We start from the raw sequence: 22,421 nt of genomic DNA on the forward strand, positions 1-22,421 counted from the left end.
CTTGTCTTAGTGCCTCCATTCAAACCTGGGATTAACAATGGTCTTGACATCATTGTCATAGTGAGGGCCTCATGTAACAGGTAGAAAGTACTTAAATGTAAGCGCTTATCATCATCTCCAAAGGAATTTGATATAGTCAAAAATGGAATTGAGGGGAGAAGCAAAAGCCAGTCCTTTGCAAAAGTGCCAGTTGACCAGGGATAGCTCCAGAGTCCCCTGGAAATCTGCTGTCCCTTGAGGCTGGACCAGGACTCTCAATTTATCTAGCCATGGTCTATCTAAAGGACAGAAGGACTCACTCAATACGTAGGGCTGCACAATCATAACCAGATTTTATGAGCATATGCTGTGTGTGTGTGTGAGTGTGTATTTTTTCCTTTTTCCTTTCTTTTTTTATTTTTTTATTTTTATTTTTATTTTTTTGGTACCAGGCATTAAACTCTAGGGCACTTAACCACTGAACCATATCCATAGCCCTTTTTAAATTTTTTATTTACAGACAGGGTCATGCTAAATTACCTAGGGCCTCACCAAATTGCTTCAAGACTGGCTTCAAACATGTGATCCTCCTGCCTCAGCCTCTTGAGCCACTGGGATTAGAGGCATGCACAACAGCATCCACCAATTATTTTTAATTAAGCATAAAATCATTCATAGAGTCCAAATATGACTTTAGAAGCACACATACTATTATACTTAAAAATATTTTCTAAATTGGTTATCACTTTCTTGGTGATAATACTTCTTATAATTAAATGGGGGAATCCACTTTCAATAATTAGTCTTTATTGTGAAGTCCTCTTCTAATTTGTAGTTTTGGTATAAAACCCTATCAACAAGCTCTGTGCTTGCAGGACCCACTCAAGGTTCCAATAACAGGGTTCTGCATTGCTGTAGCAGGTTCCACAAAGGCAAATCCTATGATTTTCAGTTTCTACCAAAAATCACTCGTCAAGTATTTGACCTGGCTTGGGAAGCCACCTGGTGGTCCACTCTCCACTCGTATTAACACAATACTTTGGCTTTGTTTTTCTCTCCAAGGAATGGGCAAAAATCCATGCTTCTGTTTCCTTCTACTGTCATGGTTTTACTGTATTGCCTGAGTTTCTGAGCATGGCTGATGTAGGGACAGTAGGGAACTCATTTCAAGGCATCCTTTTTAGGTGTGTCTCACCCTCTATCAGTGCTGATGGGAAAGGAGCATTAGCACCCTGGAGGAAGCTGGAGAGCCTCAGGGATTTTTATTCCTCAACCATATGAAGACATCCCAAGACCCTTATCCCCAGGAAGCCTTCGTCGAGAAGAGAGGGTAGCTGTGCCCTTGGCCATCTCCACTGCCTTGGAACTGCAGTCTCAGAAGGGCAGAACTGCTACCAGAAGTTGTGTGGGAATACTAAAGAGAACTCACTGGCTTCACCACAGTGATCAGCATCTCCATATCAAACAGTGAGACCACCTCCCGCCTGGCACAACCAACTGCCGCCTGGAAGGGACAAGTACAAGTTGTTACTCTACATTGAGAAGAATTTGCACTACGCCTAGAATTCTCGTCCCAGTCATGTGCTTTAATAATGCTATGTCTAGGGGGAAATGCAGTAATCAACACGAATTATCTCAATCTTATAATCTGTGCCCAATCACATTCAGGAGGCCATGCCTGTCAGACCATAGTAAACTGAGGTATCACAGGTCCGAGAACAATCTTTACTGGAAGGGAACAATCTTGCAAGGCGTTTATGACAAATTTTGCCTGAGTCCTCTGGTTTCTTGCAACAGTATGTGTCATCTGGATACCAAAGACCCTTTTGGACACTGTCATGGTTTGAATCTGGAATGTTGCCAGAAAGCTCATGTGTTGATGACTTGGTCTCCATGCAACAGTGGCCAGGGATTTTTGGAAAGTGATTGGATCAAAGGAGCTCTGACCTTATCAGTGGATTAATTCACCGATAGCTGAATAGACTACTTGGGTGGTGGAAACTATAAGCAAGTGGGGCATGACTGGAGGGAGCATTTCACTGGGAATATGCCCTTGGGAATTATATCTTGTCCCTGATGCCTTATTTGCCCTTTCTGCTCCCCAGCTGCCATGAAGTGAGCACCTATCCTCCATCACACCCTTCTGCCATGATATTTCTGCCTCACCTCCAGGCCCCCCCCAAAATGAAGCCAGCTACCACGGACTAAGACGCCTAAAACCATGAGCCAAGATAAATTTTCTTTCCTTTGTTTTTCTCAGGCATTTGTCAGAGCAACAAAAACCTCACACAATCACTCTGTGAGACGCTTTCATGTTACTCTCCTTGGAGCAAGGCTTCCTGTACACCTGGATTCAGTCAATGAATTCCGAAAATGGCAGCCGCTGCTCCTCTCAATTCTTGCTCTGAGACAGCACCTTCTTTTCCCATCTCTCAACACTATGGTTCCCATATCAGCTGCCAAACTGTTAGGGTTGGAGTAATAGTAAAAAATCCTCCAGGCAAATTATAACCACAACAGCTGTGTTTACTAAGAGCTACACATGAACTTGTCCCAGCGCTACTAGAGCAGGGGACAGCAATTCGGAACCCTCCAAAAGCACCCCACCCTTGGGAAGTGCATGCATCCTGCTTCCCAAGCCAATTCTGGGCATTTGGAAGAGACCCTCTGCTGAGCCGGGGGCCTCTTTTCACCCACAATACATTGGTGTTTCTTCTCACAGCTGCAGGGATTGGCACTTGGCTGTTTATGCTGCTGGGAGGGCTGGCAGCAAGGACTGGCAGTCATGCATAGAGCAGGCAACTGCTCAAGGGTTGGTGATTCTCATGAGGGGAGTACCAAAATAACTATTCTCTACCCCTAGGCCTGAACTGCTCCCTTCCTCCAACCACCTGCAGCAAGGCCTAAAATTCTACCAATCATCATTCAAAGCTTTGGACTATGAAAGATCTTTCCTTTTGTTGTAGCAAAAGGAATGCTACCAAAAGGACGAACACTTATCCACACCTTGTGGAGGACTGTTTCTCCTAAATATCTCTGAGGCTTCATTTTATCACCTGTAAAACTGACATATGCTTTGTAAGACTACTAGAAAGTACTCTGTACCCTCTAAAATTCAAGTAAACTGTTATCTGAGTTCTCAGGTTAAAATGCAGAGATTCTTGAGGGATGTCACTAGAGACTATATCAACTCTTTGTACCCTCACAGAGATTACTTAGATGATGGGCTGTTTCCATGGCAACAAGGGCACAGGTCTGAGAAGGACAGGCCAGGCAGCTGGTCAGTTGTTCTGGACAACAAAGCCCAGGAGCAGAGGGTGTGGTCTAGGTCAAACAAGGGCACAGCAGTGTCTCTTACAGCATGAGTGATTCTGTCCACAGCACACAAAGAAAGGATGTGATTAAGGTTTTTCTGATCAGGGATAATTGATGGCTACCTAGCGCAGTGATTCCCGGACATGCCTGTGGAGCATTTATTGAACCCAGACTCCCAGGTCCCTTCCCAGGAGATTCTACTAGATGAGGCTGAGCAGGTGCCCTGGTGTTGGGATTTTTAAGTGGTTCCCAAGTGATTGTTTGTTTGTTTGTTTGTTTATTTTAACACTGGCTAAGTTTCTAAGAATGAACTTAAGCTTTCCTGCCTTTCCTTGGAACACAGGCTGGAAATCTCAGCAAAACTTCCCAAGGACCATGTGGGATTCCTGCCTGGACCTATGACCGGCTACTGCTTTAAGCTGGAACCAGAGGTGCTCCATCTGTTGGGTTTTAAGGAGGGGATTTCACTCACTAGTGGCAAGGTTTGAAGACTTCATGAACTTCATGACACTAGAAAAAAGCAGTGAGCCAACAGACTGCAAGTCCCAGAAGGAGGGTAGAATACCAGGCATTCCTCACATATGCCCTGAGCCCCATCCCAGAGAAGGGAAGCGAGAGCCCAGCTCAGCCCAGCTCAGCAGCAAAAGCCAGCACAGCCAGTATCAGAGCTGCCATGCCCGCTGGGAAGTGCTCTTGGGATGGCTCGGACAAGAAGAAGTCTGTGACATAGATTTCAAGAATTTCAGGTTTCTACTGGAGCTGCATATTGAAAGAAGAGCCCTGGTTTTCCTCCCTACACAAACTCAGCCCTCAAAATTGGACAGACTTCTAAACAGGCCATCAAAAGGAAGTCTCGGTGGTGATGAATCATGGGCTTCATCACTCACAGCACGGGTGGTTCTGCCAGAACGGGAGCCACACGCCACACAAGGAGAGCATGTGATCAAGGCTTTTTCTCATCAAGGAAACTTGGTGGCCACCTTGCACCAATCCACATTTCCTCCTGTAACTTCACTCTTTTCAGAGGAAACCTACCCCTTCTCAAAAGACTGAACTAAGAGGTGGCTTCTTGCAGGCCTCCCCAGTACAACTCTCACAAAAATATGTGTGGGGATCAAATGGGTCCTGCAGAGAGGTGGCCTCAGAAGGACCATCATCCTTGGAACAACCCACCACCCATGTGTGGAAATAGTCACCCCTCATTCCAGACCACAGGCATATAAGGCGTACAAGTTTCATTTGCCACATCAACTAAATTTTCAAAAGAAGCAGGGGATTCTAGCTACTTAGATGAACTGCCCAAATGGAAAATTTGCCATTTAAAAAACATTGTGCTTGCTGAACATAAATATTTGTGAGCAGGATTCAGCCTAAGGTTTCCAAGGTTTCTCTGTTGCTTCAGGCACACAGCAGTGCCTTGATGAAGTACAGCACAGGCGGTATTACTTCCTTGACTCTGCCAGCCTGTGGCCAAGCTTCCCCTGGGGAGTGTTCTTTCCTATTTCCTTTGCCCTTACTCCTTGCCACCCACATTCTACAGGGACCTTACAAAACACATACCCTGGCATCCCTTGGCATTAACAGTACTTCTCAGAAGCAGTGCCCCTTCAGCCAACAGCAGCAGGGGCTTAATGGCCCGCCTCATCATGGATGGCATCCATGGTTGAGTTATGCTTTGTCTGATACTCGCGGAAAGCTCAGCAAGTCCATTTGCAGCCTATTTACATGCTTCTGTAGGTTATAAAGAGCATATCTGATTCCTTACGATTGACTTCTCCTTCAGTGCCTACCCACTCCACCCAAGCCCTTTTTCATCTAGGCAATCAACAACTTCAATCTATTTTCATACCACAGGTTTACGAGTCTCCCCACATTTTACTTCTTCTAGTCAGAAGGGCTCTAATTTACCTAATCATACTACTAGCAGAAAAAAAACTAACAGACATTAATGAATACAAGGCATTGTTCCAATAGCTTTAGATGATCATGAGCCATGTAACAATTTTGTCAATGAGAGACCACACATACAACCTTGGTCTCATATAATTATCTCCCCCAGTGACATTAGAGCTGCCTTAGTTTATGTAACTATGATATTCACATGATGAAAACAACACCCAATGATCTAGTCTCAGAGCATATTCCTGAGGTTAAGGGATATATGACTGTATTTATTAACTCAGTTGACCTTTAGGAGAACTGTAAAATGAGTACTATTATTATCACCCATTCTACAGGTAAGAGAAGAGACATAAGGAATAAAGGACCTGTCTAGTGACCACTGACCAGTCTGGCTACACAGTCTCTGCCGGTAGTACTACTCCAAGTCTCCAGATGGGCTTAATAGTGCAGAGACAGGCAGGAGATCAATACCCTGAGAGTTAGCAGGGATGGGCGCCATGCTTAATGCTCTCAAATTGGTAGGGAATAAATAACCCCTTCATTCTATGTCATGGTTCAACTGAAAGCCTATGATCGATTCCTGGCAGGCCTCACCCTGTTGACCCGCATGAGTGCACTGTCAATGAATCCCTTAAGTCTCTTTTATACTCATGGATGCTAGGTCACAGCAAGCCCATCCTTTCCTCTGACTCTGGGCCTGGCCTGGAATTATTCTCCCCTTGCTGCCCTCCCCCAGGCTCTTGTCTGGTTCTGCCCTATTTCTGATGGCCCATAAAGTTTTCTTACGGGCTACCTCCTCCTTGCCCTTGCTCTTGAAAGAATTTAGAGAAGGCCAAGGAGGAGTTTAGATTATAGAAACATGGAACTCTGGGGATCTGAGCAAGAACATCTAGTCCTCTGCCTCATTTTACAGATGAGGATAGTGAGACCCAGAGGGCAAATGACTGCCAAGGTTGGCCAGCCAGTGAGTGTTGCAGCTGAAATCAGAACCAGGGAGCCTGTGTTCCCACCTGAGGCTCCTCCCACCACTCAGACTGTCTGTGATTAGCACCTTCAGGCTGAAATAGGGGTACCCCAGGGAGAATGTTCTCTCTACCAACTAACAAGGAAACCTCTGAGAGTTTAAGATGACAGCAGAAAGCTTGCTGAAACAGACAATCAACCACCGGGAAAGTGAGACAGAAAAAGCTGGCCTGGGTCCTCTGAACTCCATTCATTCCAGCATGAGAAGGCTCATCAAACAGTCACAGGCCTAGGATGGATGCCACATGGGATTAAGTTACAATCAACACAGAGCCAATACTATTTGAAAAACCTGTAAGCCTCCTGGGCTGCAGCCTTGGAACCTTAAAAGCTAATGATTCACTTCCGATGTTTCCCTTCGTATTTGATCTCTCCTCTGTTCCTCCCCAACCTACAAGATGGAACTTGAATTTGGGGAAAAGGCTCCCCCATATTTCTGTACTTTATCGCATGTCAGGTGCAAAAGGGGCATAAGTGACCTGGTTTGGGAAGTGGCTGCCCTCCTGGGGATGCCTTCTTCACTGGCATCTTGAACTTCTTCTGGTGTCTTACAAGTTCGGTCTCCTAGGGACCAAGACGGGGTCTGATTGACTTGTCCCCCAGGGGAAATAAACTGGAGAAGGTAGTTGATATTCTAATGTTCTGGTTGGAACCAGAACCAAGAGCTATGATGAAGTCATACTTTTTAGCAAGTCCCACAAAACCAATCCCTACTTTGTTCTTTCAAAATATAGGCCGAAATGATGTAAGGAGGGTTTAAACTTATCTGTGTATCTCTCTACATTATCTTGCAAAAATAAGCCTGGCTGAGTACATTAAAGAGCAAACAGGATGACGAGGTTTAACCTACTTACAAAGAAGTGTTCTTTTCAAGGATTTCAGAACCTTCTTTAATTATAAAGGTCTTTGGCGGTTCATTAAAACAATGCACTAAGAGCAGTTAATTCCTACTATGAAATCAGACTGCATTTCTCCAAACAACTCCCATTTCCAATTTTGCATTAATTTAAAATAAGCCCAAGTCAACCAAATTAGCAAGCTAGATAATTACATAGTTTTCAGAATGGGATTCTATCTCAGACTCAGAGGTCACCTCATCTAGAGACTTTTATTTTTGGATGTTTAAAGCAATAAAACGCTTTCCCCAGTGAAGAGCAAAGTCTTTTTTTTTTTTTCTTTTTTTTTTTTTTTGGTAGTGGGGATTGAACTCAGGGGTGCTTTGCCACTGAGGTCCATTCCCAGCCCTTTTTATTTTGTATTTCAAGACAAGATTTCACTAAGTTGCGATCCTCCTGCCTCAGCCTCCTAAATCACTGGGATTACAGGCATGTGCCACCATACCCAGCTCCCCAGTAAAATCTTGTGCTAAATCCAAATCTATGCCAAAGATAATCAGTTTCTCTGATAGGATGGTTCTGTACTATGTGGCTTCCCTGGATGTCCTGAAGTAGCAGGACTCCAAGGCTTCAAAGAGCAAGGTAAATAATTATTCATACCAGCCAGGGGTCAGCAAACCTTTTCTGCACAGGGCCAGATAATAAATAATTCAAGCCCTGTCGGAACACAGGAGTTCCCTGTACATATTTTGTTGTTCATGTTTTTTTTTAAATCTTCAAAATATAAAAAACATTCTTAGCTATTGCATGTTGTACAAAAACTGACCACATATAGAATTTGGCCTATAGGCTACTGTTTACTAGCTCTCATTATTTTTAATATCTTTACTGAGGTAACTTACATATAATAGGCTACACATATAGTGTACAATGTCATAAGAGTTGACATATATACACCATGAAACCATACCTAAGACAATGAACATACCCATAATCTCTTGTCTCATCACCATCAACCACTGATCTGTTATCTGTTGCTGTGGATTGGTTTGCATTTTCTAGAGTTTTATATGAATAGAATCATATAGCATGAATATGTGCTTTTAATTATTTTGAGGTCAGCCACACTGATGCATACATCAATAATTCATGTCCTTTGCTTATTTATTTTTACCAATACTTTAATTTGTACAAGGGAGGAAACTAAAGCCGAGTTGCCTGCCCCAAATCACACATGTCAGGATAACTAGCCCAGAGTCAAGCCCCTCACCTCCCTGTTGAGCATCCTTCTCCCATGCTGCCTCACTGCGGTCTTTCCCGCTGATCCTCAAGGCTCTGAAAGCCTCTGTGGGGCCCGCAGATTTTGCATGAATATAGCTCCTCTCCTTCCCTCAAAACCCCTCTCCTGCTCTCACTTGGGCCACTAAAGAACACAGGGAAATGCCTAAAGCAAAAAGCATTTCAAGTCAGGTCCCTGGTTTCCCAGATAAATTAACATTTCAGCTAAATCAAAGGGAGAGTCATTTGGTTCTCAAGTAGTTACTGGATGCCTACCACATTCCAGAGGGTACTGGGTAAGCAAGAGAGATCCCTGCACTCATAGAGCTTATATTCTAGTAAGAAAGGAGGTCGACAATGAAGAAAATAACTGCTTCCACTTAAGTATGGGAATGAAACTGTGCTACGATATGGAGGGAAGGGATGATGTCTGTTGACAGCACATGTGGGGCAGGGAAGGCCCAGAAGATAAGGCTGGGGTGAGCCAGGGCAGGTAGCGCCTGTCAGAGGGCTCATCAGGCCTCCTTGGTGAAGGGGGAGTTGTGTGGGGGTGCATGAAGCCAGAGCAGGGGAGCAGGGAGAGCAGTGGGGGCAGAGCAGGTGAAGTCAGTATACAGGGAGCCTCAGCAAACCTGCGTATGAGGCCGGGTTTCAGTACAAAAGCAACATGTTCTAGGTTTCAGATGAAGCCATTGGAGTTGTGGCAGGGGGTAACATGATCCAGTTCACATTTTTAAAAAGATCACTCTGGCTACTGTGTACGAAGAACGGCTTAGAAAAGGGCAGGAGGGAAGGACAACTCATGTTACATTTCTGAAAGCTCTTCTGCCCTACTTCTGTAAGATCAGCAGGAAGGGAAGTGCCACTGGAGGGGGATGCTTTCTAACCACACGGTATAGATTAAAAAAAAAAAATACTTCTCCAAATTTAGGCAAGACAGTTGGCTTTGGTTGTTGCAGGACAGGCTAGGACAAGCCAGGCCTGGGATCTGCAGTCGGAAATGATTTGAATTATTCAAATTAAGGTGTATTTGTTCTGCAGAACTGGCTGCAGAAGGCTATTTTGACTTGACTACCCCCATGGTGAGCAACCAGTAACAACAGTTTATAACATCAGTTTATACCAATATTTGCCATGGGCTCCTACTGTATACTTGGGTCACCCACGAAGACTCCCTTCCAAGCTGGGACTCCTGCTCTAAACACAGAACCAGCACTCTGTAGGGCAAGTGGAGGGGAGCAGCTCCATCAGGCCAGTAGCAGCAAAGAATCACATTTTTAAGGAGGAAGGCACGGCCTAGCCCTGCTTTGCCACTGCATGTGCTATGGAACCATAGCAATGTCACCCCATCAACTTGAGCCAGTTCCTCATCCATAAACCAGAATGGTGATTTTTTATTTTTGGCAGAGGCGGGGGATGTACCAGGGGTTGAATTCAGGGATACTTGACCACTGAGCCACATCTCCAGCCCTATTTTGTATTTTATTTAGAGTAAAAGTCTCACTGAGTTACTTAGCACCTCGCTTTTGCTGAGGCTGGCTTTGAACTTGTGATCCTCCTGCCTCAGCCTCCCATGCCCTTGGATGACAGGCATGCTGCGCCATAATACGCTGCTCAGAAGGAGTAAGTTTAACCGGCTGCCCTGGCTTCCTCAAAAGGTATCAGTGTTTATACTAAAGTGATGCATGTGAAGGGCTCCAAGATATCCCACAATTTTTTTTCCAAAGAGGGGGATTGAACTCAGAACCTTGCTCATGCTAAGTACATGATCTACCATTGAGCTACACCCCCATTTCAAAGCCCTTCTGTACAATCAATACCTTCCAGCTTGTTCTGAATGCTTAGGAAGAGGGCTAGGCTCGGTGCCTGGGACTTTGTCTTTAGAGCAACCAGAATTTTCATAAAGTCACATTTTATTTTTCCGCATACTTCTTAACCATTAACATGGTCAAGAACTCTGAAAGGGCTAAAGGGACCTCTGCATTCCATGCCAGGGACTGCTGGCCAAATGTGTCCTCTAAGAGCCTCATTTAGTTAACTTGGGACGTGGCCTAGCTCAGAGGTTAGCAAACAGTTGTGTAAAGGACCAGACAATAAATACTGTTTGTTTTGTAGGTCACACAGTCTTTGTCACAATTACTCAACTCCACAATTTTAGTGCAAAATCTGCCTTAGACAATGAATGGCCATGGCTGTATTCCAAAATATGTTATTTACAAAAACAGATTATGGGCTAGATTTGGACCACAGGTTACGGAGTTTGCCAACCACTGATATAGTTTAAAAATTGGAATCTGAATATCTTTGGGCAGACTTGTATGATCCCCATGGTAGTGTTTCCTACATGGCCTCCAAAATGACATTAACAAGAGCAGCATTTGTTTAGACTGAGAGTGCATTGGGCCCTGTTCTAAGAACTGACATACATTTACTCATTTAATGATCATGGAAATCCTATGATGATCACCAAGAAACAGGAGGCCAAGAAACGTTAAGTAACTTGCCCAAGATCAGGCAGCTGGTGGCAGAGCCAGGAACCCAGCCCTGCTCTCTAGCTTTGAGTCTGTGTTCCTGATCACCATGCCACACTGCCCAGCATACACATGACCATACACACCAGGACAGCAGCGCACAGTGGACACAGCGTGCCTCTCTCACCTCTGAGAGTCCACCACCTACCACAGGCTCATCCCATTCTAAAGGCCAGGCAGCAGGGACCAGAAGTAGCAAGGTTTGTAAATATGCTTATGAGAAGTGAGATTAGAATGACTGGAATCAGTCCACTGCACCAAGAGCAGTAAAAAGTGACAGGAGAGATGATAGGCTGAAAAGCATAGCAGAAAAGAAGATAGAAAGAGGAAGTATCTGTTTCATTGACTGGTCAACTAGCTATGTGAGGCCCAGCGCTTCACAGAATCCCCAGCACTCCAGACCCTTCTCCTAGAAGTGGGCTTTGCCAACAGCACATCTCTGTCACCTGTGTGCTCCTGAGAACGCAGGGTCTTCTTCTCACCCTGAAGGTTCAAACCAGAACCTGCATTTCCTCAAGACTCCAGGTGATCTGTATATACTATTAAGACGGGAAGCGCTCCGCTGCATGGTAGTTGTTACTGACCCACATCACAGGTTAAGTACTTCACAAACGATAAGTTGTTGGAGTCTAAACACCAGCTTGTGACTTGGGGGCTGAGCTTGTTCTCCCCGTGTGGTCAAATCAAGGCCTCCAGCAGCAGTCACACATCAGTAAGTCTTCAGAACATCATGGTGGGGCCATGAACATGTAAAACACTGACCCTGCCTCACAGTCCAAAGACTCAGTGATGCTCAGGATATTATTTTTAAAGAAAACTAGAAATTAAATTAATATAGTTAAGCAAGACTCCAATTAATTTTAATTTCTGTACCTTCAAATTATATATTTTCAAAAAATTGACTGATTTTTCCCATTCCCTGATGACTTCAGGTATCAGGATGTTGGAAGTCTTTGAATGTGGTCAGCTGGAAAGACAATGCTTCTTCTAGGCACATTTCTAGGATTGCCAGAGTTAGTGCTCAGACAATCCCAGAGGAAGAGGCCCAGAGTCCAGAGCTGTGCCTTTACCAGTTAAGAAGAGAGATTTGCACTTGGGATTAGGTTTAATTACTCTCATCTGATGCTCAGGGTCTTGGGAAGAGATGTTTCCTATGCTAGTGCCTCTAGGATTCTCTAGTCCAGTAGCAAGTTCCTCTCTTCTCTCCTTCCTACCCACTTTTCCATCGTGTATATAACACCAGGACAAGACCACTGGGAACCTCAGCCATAACAGAGACAGGAGTGTGTGTCTGTAGAGAGAGGCTGCTCCTTGGCCTTCTGTATTAAGACACCGTGCTTCTGCACAGGCGTTTGGAATACAGGAAGACCTGCATAGTTTAGTAGATGTCTTTGATATGACTAAAAAGAACAGAAAGTGCTTGAATACTGAAAGGGAATGAAGCGTTAGAAAGGCATATGTGATGTGGAAAAAGTAAGTTGCCAGGAACTCTGGAAGCGATTTCCTCTTATCCCCAGGTTTCAGGGGTTATATCTGTCGGCCTATCTCCCCAAGGCACACCATTCTCCCACAGTGGTAACGTTCCTCCCTGGGATGGGCTTCATCACCCTGTTGACAGCATCATCTCCTTTCAGCCTGGGTCCTTTCTTTCTCATCTGGACTCCTGGAAACTTTGTCTTGGCCTCACACCTTCAGCCAGGTAACTGGATTTCTGTCATTTGGATTTCTATCCCCATGGCCTACTGTCACTGTTCTTCTGATTCTAACACCAACCCAAGAATCTCATTGACTTGACTCAGTTTTCTGAGCCAGGATCATGATTCCAAACACCAGTGAGCTGGACTTCCTGGGTTACAGGATAACTTGTAGGTGCAATCAGATTTGGTTAGAATGGAGTCCCGTGGTGGCAATGCCCTCTCAAGTGACTGGGTGGATATGGAGATGTCCTCAAAAGGGAAGGTGGTGTAAGAGTGAGGCAGGCACCTTCAGAATTCAGAGAGTTCTAGAACCTGAGGATGAAGGTGAGTCTTTCAAAAATCATCTGGTCCACACTGTGCCTTCTCCCACCTCAAATCCTAAACCTCTCAGGACCGACAGAATTTACTTCCTTTCCAGAAGATCTCTAAGGCAAAGGGTTGCAGGACGAAGAAAAAACATTTACAAAGCCTCCCACTCACTAAAGCTGGGGTTGAACGCAGCTTTGGCAATGTGGTAGGAATAACAACCCTCTTAAAAGGCACATCTGTTTTCTGTATATATTCATGAAATACTCTGGAATGGAGATATTTTGAGAACAAACCTAAAGTCTCCCATGTTTATTCTGTGTTCAAAAGTTGAAGAGGATGTCTTGAATACATGTGAAAATTTTAAAGTATTTTCATCTTTTGGGGGGCTTTTCTTGGCACAGAATGCTGGAATGATGTCATAAAATTGAAACATCATCCTTGATTTTGAGTACTCAGGAAAAGATGAATGTAGACACAGTGTCACTAAGCCATTTGTAATCCTTAGGTGGCACTGGTATGTGGAAGATCAGATCACCTGCATAGTTTTAACAGGTCAAAATACAGAGGAATTTCTGAATCATGTCGCTGATCATTTAAGCAACATAGTTAACACTTCTGGGATTCTGACTGGCATCAAAGACATCATGGTTTTAGTGGTAGCATTAATTTAACCCAAACAGGCAACCCAAAAGGTTTCACAACCCAAACTACTGTCTTGCTTTTCTAGGGAAACAGACAACGCTGCCAGAGGCACCCAGAAGGGGGCTGCATTTGGTTCCAAAACAGAAGTGATATAATTTCAAGGTCAAGCCCGCTCAGACACACAAGCTATTTTCTCTGAGCAGCTGCAGAGAAGAGAGTTGCACCCTTTAAAAGGCTGGCTGTTCCTAAAGTCAGTGCCGTGATCCACCCATGCTACAACCACACTGCGAATGATAACACCCAACATGCCCTTCTTAACCAGAGTTCAGCTGAAAATCACCCCAAAATGCACCATCAACGTGGGGCACGTTTTGATACAGGGGAAGCAAAGATGTATAAATTAATGGTGGCATCTCAGCCAGCTAAATCTAGATTGATTTTATTTTACTTGAGAAGAGAAAGTGTGGGGAATATGGGTTGAGTATCCTTAATCTGAAATACTTGAAACTGAAAGTGTTTGAATTTTTTTTTCCAGATTTTAGAATATCTGCATATATATGGTGAAGTATCTTAAAGATGGGACACATATCTACACACAAAATTCCATTTTTGTTTCATATATGCCTTGTACATACGACCTGAAGGTGATTTTATACAATGTTTTTAGTGCACATGAGTTTTGACTATGACCCATCACATGAGGTCTGGTGTGGGATCTTACACACCTTGTAGCATCATGTCAGAGCTCAAAAATCATGTTGGATTTCAAATTTTTGGATTAGGAATGTTCAACCTGTAATAGACATAGGAAATAATTCTTATTTACTGATAATATCAGTAAAGATTAGTAAATTCTTATTTACTAATAAATATCATTGCTGATATTTGACGCTAGGTATTTCTCTGTATATTGCAGGATGTTTACAGCATCCCTGGCCTCCACCTACTAGATGCTATAGTATGCATCCTAGATGTGACAATTGAAATGATCTCCAGACATTGCCAAATATCCCCCTGGCGGATGTGGGGTGGAGTGGGGTGGGAGGCCGAGTAAAACTGTCCCCATTTGGGAACTACTATACTAAACCAAGAATCTTGCTGTTTATAACAAATTCCCTTATCTGGAATTAAATCAGTGTCCCTTGAAATAGGCCAAATTCATTGTCCCTTTGCAATACTTAGCGCTACAGAGCTGAGGGGTGGGACACTGCCTTTCCTTTTCTGAACATGAGTCAGAAAAAAAGGGACTCATCACCCTGCACAGCTGTGTTCCCTCAGTTGCAGGATTTCTGACTTCCTCGATAGCCGAGACAGGATAACATGAAACCACAATTTATGATCCCTCAGTAAAGGGTTTTATTTAAGAAGAATCATGTTTTGAAGTTCTGGAGATATCTACCCTTTACAAACTTTCCTCAAAATTATGACATTCGTCTTCTGAGGCTAATTTGCCATATAAAAGAATTTGCATTGCCTGTCAACAAGTCACGCCCTGTCTGGTTTGTCTATTATTGTACCTGCCTCAGGTATACTGTGGAAATCATCTCAGGAGGGCAGGGAGACCTTTTGGGGCCCAATAATTGGGTGCTCTTGGAACATCTGGTTCAGCTCTGTTTCATTCAGCCTCCCTGAGCAAGCTGGCTACCAACCACCTTTCCAGGGTAAGTGTGAACTGACCATAATCAAAGATCATGACGCTGCCTCATTCCCCAGGAAAGGGAGCTGCCTACCTTCACTGACTGTTTCTCACAGGGCAGAGGCAAAAACTCAGTTGGCAAAGGGTCTCTGTGAAGTGCCTAGCTTTAGAAAGACATCTGCACCCATGGAGCCCTTGCTCTCGGAAACAAGTACCATTTTCCCTCTATATCCACAAGAGATTGGTTATAGGACATTTAAGAATAACAAAATCTGAGCATGCTTAAGTACCTTATATAAAATAGCACAGTATTTGCATAGAATCTACATATTTCCTCCGATACACTATAAATCATCTCCACATTACTTAAAATACTTAATATGATGTAAATGCTATGTAAATACTTGTTGTTCTGTATTGTTAAGAGAATGACAAGAAAAAAAAATGTCTGTATATTTTCAGTACAGACACAATTTTTTTTTTCCCAGAATACATTCAATCTGCAGTTGGTTGAGTGTGTGGATGTGGAAACCTCGGGTACTGGCTGACTGTGAAAGAAGCTCCAAGGTGTCACTTTGGACATGCAGAGTTAAAGGGTCTGCTGTACAGCTGCTATAAGGATGGATGACCAACTAAATCCTTGGTTAGATGCCCAAATACTGCAGCAACCAACCCCTGAACATTCTTGTTTACGTCTAAGCAGATCCCATTAAGCCCTGGGCACTTGGCTTGATTACTCTCTGGATCAAAGTTAAATTAAATTACCCAACAAGCTGCTCTTCAGAGAGAGCGTCGCGTACACAGGCTGACTCACCTTCCAGAAGCTATCCACTTTGCCATACACAAGGGACTGGTTCTGCCTTTTGATTTCATTAATGTGGTGGATGTCGCTGGAGTTCAGGTGCTGCTCGACCACAAACCCCAGAAAACTGTTGTCTGGGGTGTGAGCTGATGTAGAAAGCAAAGGACAGGGCGGTTAGGGTTTGATCAGTAGCAGCAACAATTACAGCTTTAAAACAAGCCCTCTCCCCGTTAAGCAGAGGCTTCCATTTCACCCTGTTCTTTCTCACCTAGGAGGGGCGAGGAATTGTCCTCTCCCACATATCCTGGGCAGAACCCACACATGGCAATAATTTTCTCCAGGGTGGACTAATTTAAACCAAATCCTGCTCTTCTCAGGGGAAAATCCATCTGTCTAAAAATCATTAAGTTGTGTGCTCTCCTCATTTTCTCAGTACAATGCTAGTCTCCTGGCAGAGAGGCCCTCCTTCTGGTTTCACCTCTTAATGGCCAGAGATCTGTAGGGGACAAGGGCTGAATTGGTGGTTCTGTTTTTTGTTTTCCTGGGGGTGGGAAGCACACTGGGTATTAAAACACTGGGGCACATTATCACTGAGATGTTTGCTCAGTCCTTTTTACTTTTTATTTTGAGACAGGGTCTCACTAAGTTGCCAAGGCTGGTTTTGAATTTGCGTGATCCTCGTGCTTCAGCCTCCCAAGTTCCTGGGATTATAGGCTTGCACTACCATGCTCAGGGAATAGGTGGTTCTGAACAGGGTAGGACTCTCATAAAATCTGATCTGACTCCAGATGTGTTTACTATCCAGTTGCATAAAAGAGGTTGGGGGCAAAAATCAAGAAGTATAACCCAAAATTTTCACCTCCTCTTAGAATTACTAATCAAAGTACAGTTATGTGCCATATAATGACGTTTGGGTCAATAATACACCTCATATATGATGGCAGTTCCATAAGATTTATAAGGCATAGTGACATCACCACTATCTCAATTTTTACAGAGTGTACCCTGTGATTTTTGCATTAATACCAATTAACCATAATGACACAATAACTTAACAAGGGTACATTTTTCAGAAGATACCTCATTAAATCATGAATGACTGTAATTAAGGGGCTACATTGAACAAGTGCATGGACTGTACACGGAATACAAGGTAGTGTATAAACCAGGTCAAAAAGTCAACCATCACAGATGAACAGTGTCCACAAGGTAGACTGCTCCAAGAGAGAGAAAAAGTGCTTTCCTGTGGATCTCTCTTATATGGACTCTACAATTTATTTATTTTTATTTAGTTTTTGCAGTACTGGGGATGGAACCCAGGGCCTCCCACATGGTAGGCCAACAATCTAACACTGAGCTACATCCTCAGCCCTATTCAGCTTCCCTGTTTTAACATTTCCCCAAGTGGGGAATGATACCATAGTCAATGTTTGCACCTCATGCCTATAATATTACAAGGAATTTCACCAGGAGGCAATAATCAGAAAATAATCCCGCCATGATTAAACAGAGACCCTCCTCCTCTCTTCCACCTCTGTCCTATTCAGAGACATCTCTGCTTTTTTCCAGAGATGGCCCAGCAGAGACCATACACTGCTGATATTAAGTGAAGCAATTTGCTGTTTGAGCTGACCTGAAGAGAATGGTTATGAATATCACAAACCCAAATTCCTCCTGGTAATTGAGATAGACCAGAGATTCAGTAAAATCCACACACTGCAGCTCCCACCATGTCCATTCACAGGTGGGAAGTTCACAAGCAGGAGAGGTGGGTCCCTTGGTCTGGCTCTGGTTTTCTCAGAATGAAGACCCTTTCCCAGATAGGAAGGTGGCTCAGAGCCCTTGAAGAAACACAGAGGTGGCTGCAGTGCAGACCTAGGGATCAGCTTCCCCAGACCCATTCTCAGTGGTCCTGCATGGGGAGGCATAAGGGGGAAGAGGGACACTGGCAGAAAGCCTAGAGCTGCAGAGATGTGCGAGCTACATAAATACGCATTGTCACCATCCGGTCTCCCAGGCCTTTGCCTAATGGGGGTGACAGAACGAGGAGATAATAGGGTTGTGACTGGGGAGTTGTGCTCGGTCTGGCCAATCTGTTATTTCATTTCTGTGTTTTTGAACAAGTGCCCAGAGGCAAGGGCAACGACTGCAGTTGGCTGAAAAAGTAAATTATGGAATAAATTCTACTGCCAACAAGAGCCAAAGACTTCTTTTTTATCCCCCTTTTTCTTTTTGAGGAGCTCTGGGAGGGAAGAGGATTTGAAAAAGCATGGGGGAGGTATTCACCCTAAACATCATTAAGGCAGCTTGTCAAGTTTCTTCCTAGAGTTTTTGTTATTCTAGAAGTTTTGAATTAGAATCTGACACTCTCAACTTTGGATGTGTGCTCTTTATTTCCAGAAAAAAATATATGCTAAGTAAATGCTATTCTTGAGATACTTCAGTTATTCGTTCCCTATGTAAGTAACTTTGGAAAGAAAGAATCAAGTGTGCAAAGTACTTGGTGAGTCTTATTTCATGTTATACTATAGAAGGTGTAGTCAAAAATGAAATGAACATTAAAACCACCAGAAGAAAAAATGCATATATAATATACATAAAATATAGATATACGTGTGTGTATATGTATGTATAGTTTTGTGTCAAAGCTTCCCCTAGATTATAGCATGAATGGTGTCAGGGAAGGAAAGTACTAAGTAATGTATTCCAAAGATGTGTAAGGAATGGCAGGCTTTTGCTTTCTGATGACTGACATCATTTGGTACTAAACTGATATGGACCCTACAGGAAGAACAAATGACACACATGAGCCGTCTACAACTTCATCCCACTATTTTCCATCTCAACCCTCACCTTCCACTGTGAGACATCCACATGAGGAGCAGCAACCGGCACACATGTGTGGTTCAGGATCACAGACGTTTATAAGGGCACCACACATGTCATCAGCCAGGCCCTCTGTCTCTCTCCAGGTAACACTGAACTTATCACCAGGTACTAAGCCTTATCAGCATAAGTGTTTGCTTAGCTTGGACTCTCCACAGGCCAGGTGTGGCTTGCTTTCGTTTGTAGGGAGCTGACCAGCTTGGGACCTGGCTTGGTATCATCTGAAGAGTGCACCCCAGCCTCAATACTAGCCGTTCTTCATAGTGCTTACAATTCATTAAAAGCCACAAATCCAGGCTGATGCTACCTAGAATGACCTTTCCCTGGAGACCCAACCTCAGCCCAAGCTTTCTCTTTTGCTCTTCCTTAAGATGAACACAGACTTTAGTTGTGTTGGGAAGGTTTCAGAGAGAGTATGTATTTACATTTCAAGATAAATCAAAGAAATCCCATCATAAATGAGATGCAGGAAATCCTGTACTTTCTGTAATCAGTCCATCCCAGAAGATAAACAAAAGGGATTGAAAAACAAAGCTGATATTTGAGTTCTCACTACATCTGAGTTCTGTGCTAAGAATGTTATAGTGAGTCTTTCATTTTATCAAAAAAATCCCATAACATGTTTGTTCAGGTGAGAAAACAGAGAGATACTTAAAGTACCCAAGGCTATGTGCTAGCAGGGGTGATGGTGCTGGGATTGAGAACCAGAGTGGCTGGTTCCAACATCCTGACACCACTTTAATATAAAGCCTTGTAGTCAAAATATTTTATTTTTTGGACGCTGTGAACTGTAGTAGTAAACCATGCTCTAATGGAAAATAATTTCATAAAATAGAACAAAATACACATAAGACAGAAAAAAATGCATATGAACATATCTCTATATATGTAGATAGTTATGTTTATATGTAAAATTATTATGTGTATGTATGTGTATATACATATATGTTTACACATGTTGTAATACAAAGCATTACAATTTTGTGAGCAACCTCTTCCATATGTATGCAGGACTATGGTCTACCTTTTACAAACTAGAACCAATTTGCTAAACATTTGTGGGGACCTTAAAATGATTTAAGACAAAATTCTTATTAAATTTCAGGAGGGCAATAATAAATTGTGTATTTCAAAAATGACTAGCAGAGGGGATTTGAGTGTTTCCAACACAAAGACTTGGTAAATATATGAGATGATGGACATACCAGTTACTCTGATCTGATCATTACACACACACACACACACATACACTCTCAGTCTATGTGTATATATATCTATATGTGTATACATATATACATTTATACACATATATGTGTGTGTATATATACACACATATCTATGTCTCACTGTACCCCCATAATATACTCAATTATGTGTCCTTTGATATATTTAAGTATATATACACACACGTAAGTGTGTGTGTGTGTGTGTGTGTGTGTGTGTATAAACAAATTCTATTAGATGAGCTTGACAACCTCACTCAGCGAGAATCATTTTAGAGTGCTCATTCTACAAACTAGGTTATGCGCTAGGAATTGGGTGATTACAGAGTTTCCGCCTTCAGGAGCTTCCCAATTACTTAATAAATGAAGTACACACTATATTAAGCAGTAATGCTGTCTTCTTTTAAAATAGAATTCCAAATTTTTATCAAGTCAAATTGACCTTTCAATTGCACAAATCTGCAAGTTCTGTTTCTGTCTATCACTGAGTCCCAAACACCTCTAAGAATACTGCCTTATACCCACACCACCCTGCCGCTAAGGGCAGAAACCCCACAGTCAGCCTGGGCTCCTTCCTCCGCCCTCACAGCCATTCACCAAATCCCAGGAATGTCAGCTTCTCAAAATCCATCAACTCTCTCTCCTCTCTCCATCATTTTTAGTTCAGGCCTCATTGATTTTTGCCAAGACTTTGCAATAAACAAGCTTTTCTTTCCCCTAAATACAAATGATTTTATTGGCTTTCCTGATTATAACTGAAATACATCTTGCGTGTGAAAACTTTTTTTCAGATAACAAAAAGATATGAGAGGGGAAGAAAAGTTACTCATCATCTCACCACCTAGAAATTACCACTATTAGAGGGCTTTTTCCCCCCTAGGCTTATGGATCTTTCTCATCCTCAAAATTAAATTGAATCCTATTACATCTACTCTTGTAAACTTTTTAAACTTATACGATGTGCCACAGATACCTCTCTAAGTAACGATCACAGCTCATCACTGCTGTTGAAGTAGCACAATACGGTGATGCTCCATGTGCCTGAACTGATCCAGTCACGAGAAGATGCCCTATGACTCTAGCCTGCCAATCCCTGTGGGACTGACCATCCTTTCCCGAATGTGAGGGATTCTACTGCTGCAGTTGGCATGGTGTCAGTCCTGACTGCTGCCATTCTGCATGATTAGTCAGAGCTACTTTTGAAGTCAATGTCTTTCCACTACAGTCACAAAGCTGCCAGGGTAGAGGTCTAGAGCCACAGGTGGTCCCCCTGTGTGTCCGTGTGAGAACAGCTTACCTGAGAAGGACACCAACCCAGAGATGGGCAACACTGCGATACAGAAAGAATAAAAATATGCTCTGATCCCTGAATTCCGTGCTGCCCCAATTCCCAGTGATAAGAACCAACACACGCTTGTGACCAAGCCAATCTGATAGACAGCCTATCTAATCCACCCTATCATAAGACATTTAGGGTGGCTCCAACTCTTGGCTACTTAAATCAATAGATATTGCATGTGCCTGCATCATACACTCTGCAGTACATTTCCAAGCAGTCTCTGTACCTATGACTGTGCTCCTTCCTCACAGATCTCTAGACCCAATCCACCCTCTGTGTTGCTTGACAAGACTTGTTAAAACACTGTTCTGAAATTTGTGATGATAGTGGTTTCCTGCTGAAAATCTTTACCTCCCTCAGGATTATGCAGGGCACAGTGTAGCTGTCATTCCAACTTTGTTTCTGGCCATACTCCCAGTGAAAACTCTGCTCCATGCTGACCCACTTGGGCTGTGTTTTTCCATCTTATGTGTCTCACATGTCTATGGTTTCCTCCTCCCTCTAGGTCTCAGCTCCCAATTGAGAGACTTCCTGACTCCCCAAGCCAGGCTAAGTGCCCCTCCTCAGCTTTCTGACACCATGAAGAGTTAGAGCCCTCATCATTCACTACTGTCCTCCCCTAATAAACTGTACACTCCCTGAGGACTGGCTGTGCTTAACTTGACTTCCTAGAGCACACAGCATAGCAGGCATTCAGTAAATATGTTTTGGTTCAATTTAATGATGAATGCTTGATTAACTGGTGTGACTTTGCCTCCAATACCATGCTCTTTGCACACACGCTTCAAAACCAAGGCCCATTCTAGAGATTAATCATTAGTCACAGTAGCTTGTCACTCTAATCTAGAACCAAGTTCATGCTTATATTATAGTTACTCAATAAATATTTACTGAGTTGATAAATTAACCTATTTATCTAGGCCCCAAAACAGATGTTGTAAAGAAAATAAATCAGAGATATAGACTTAAAAACCCAGCATCATAGGATTCTAAACACTGTCCCTTCATTCAGATTCAGCACAT

General features: G+C 43.2%; 1 protein-coding gene across 4 annotated transcripts in view; it reads right to left on the reverse strand.

Moving 5' to 3' along the window:
* The window catches only part of MGAT5 (alpha-1,6-mannosylglycoprotein 6-beta-N-acetylglucosaminyltransferase), a 340,832-nt gene that overhangs the window by 85,785 nt on the left and 232,626 nt on the right, over positions 1–22,421 (reverse strand). For all 4 annotated transcript variants that reach the window (XM_081262405.1, XM_081262404.1, XM_081262402.1 and 1 more), the window contains exon 12: positions 15,963–16,096. In XM_081262405.1, coding sequence (XP_081118531.1) covers positions 15,963–16,096 — 134 coding nt within the window. The remainder of the gene's footprint in view (positions 1–15,962; positions 16,097–22,421) is intronic.

This window comes from Spermophilus citellus, assembly GCF_964194105.1.
Source record: "Spermophilus citellus genome assembly, chromosome: 11".
NCBI classification, from domain to species: Eukaryota; Metazoa; Chordata; class Mammalia; order Rodentia; family Sciuridae; genus Spermophilus; species Spermophilus citellus.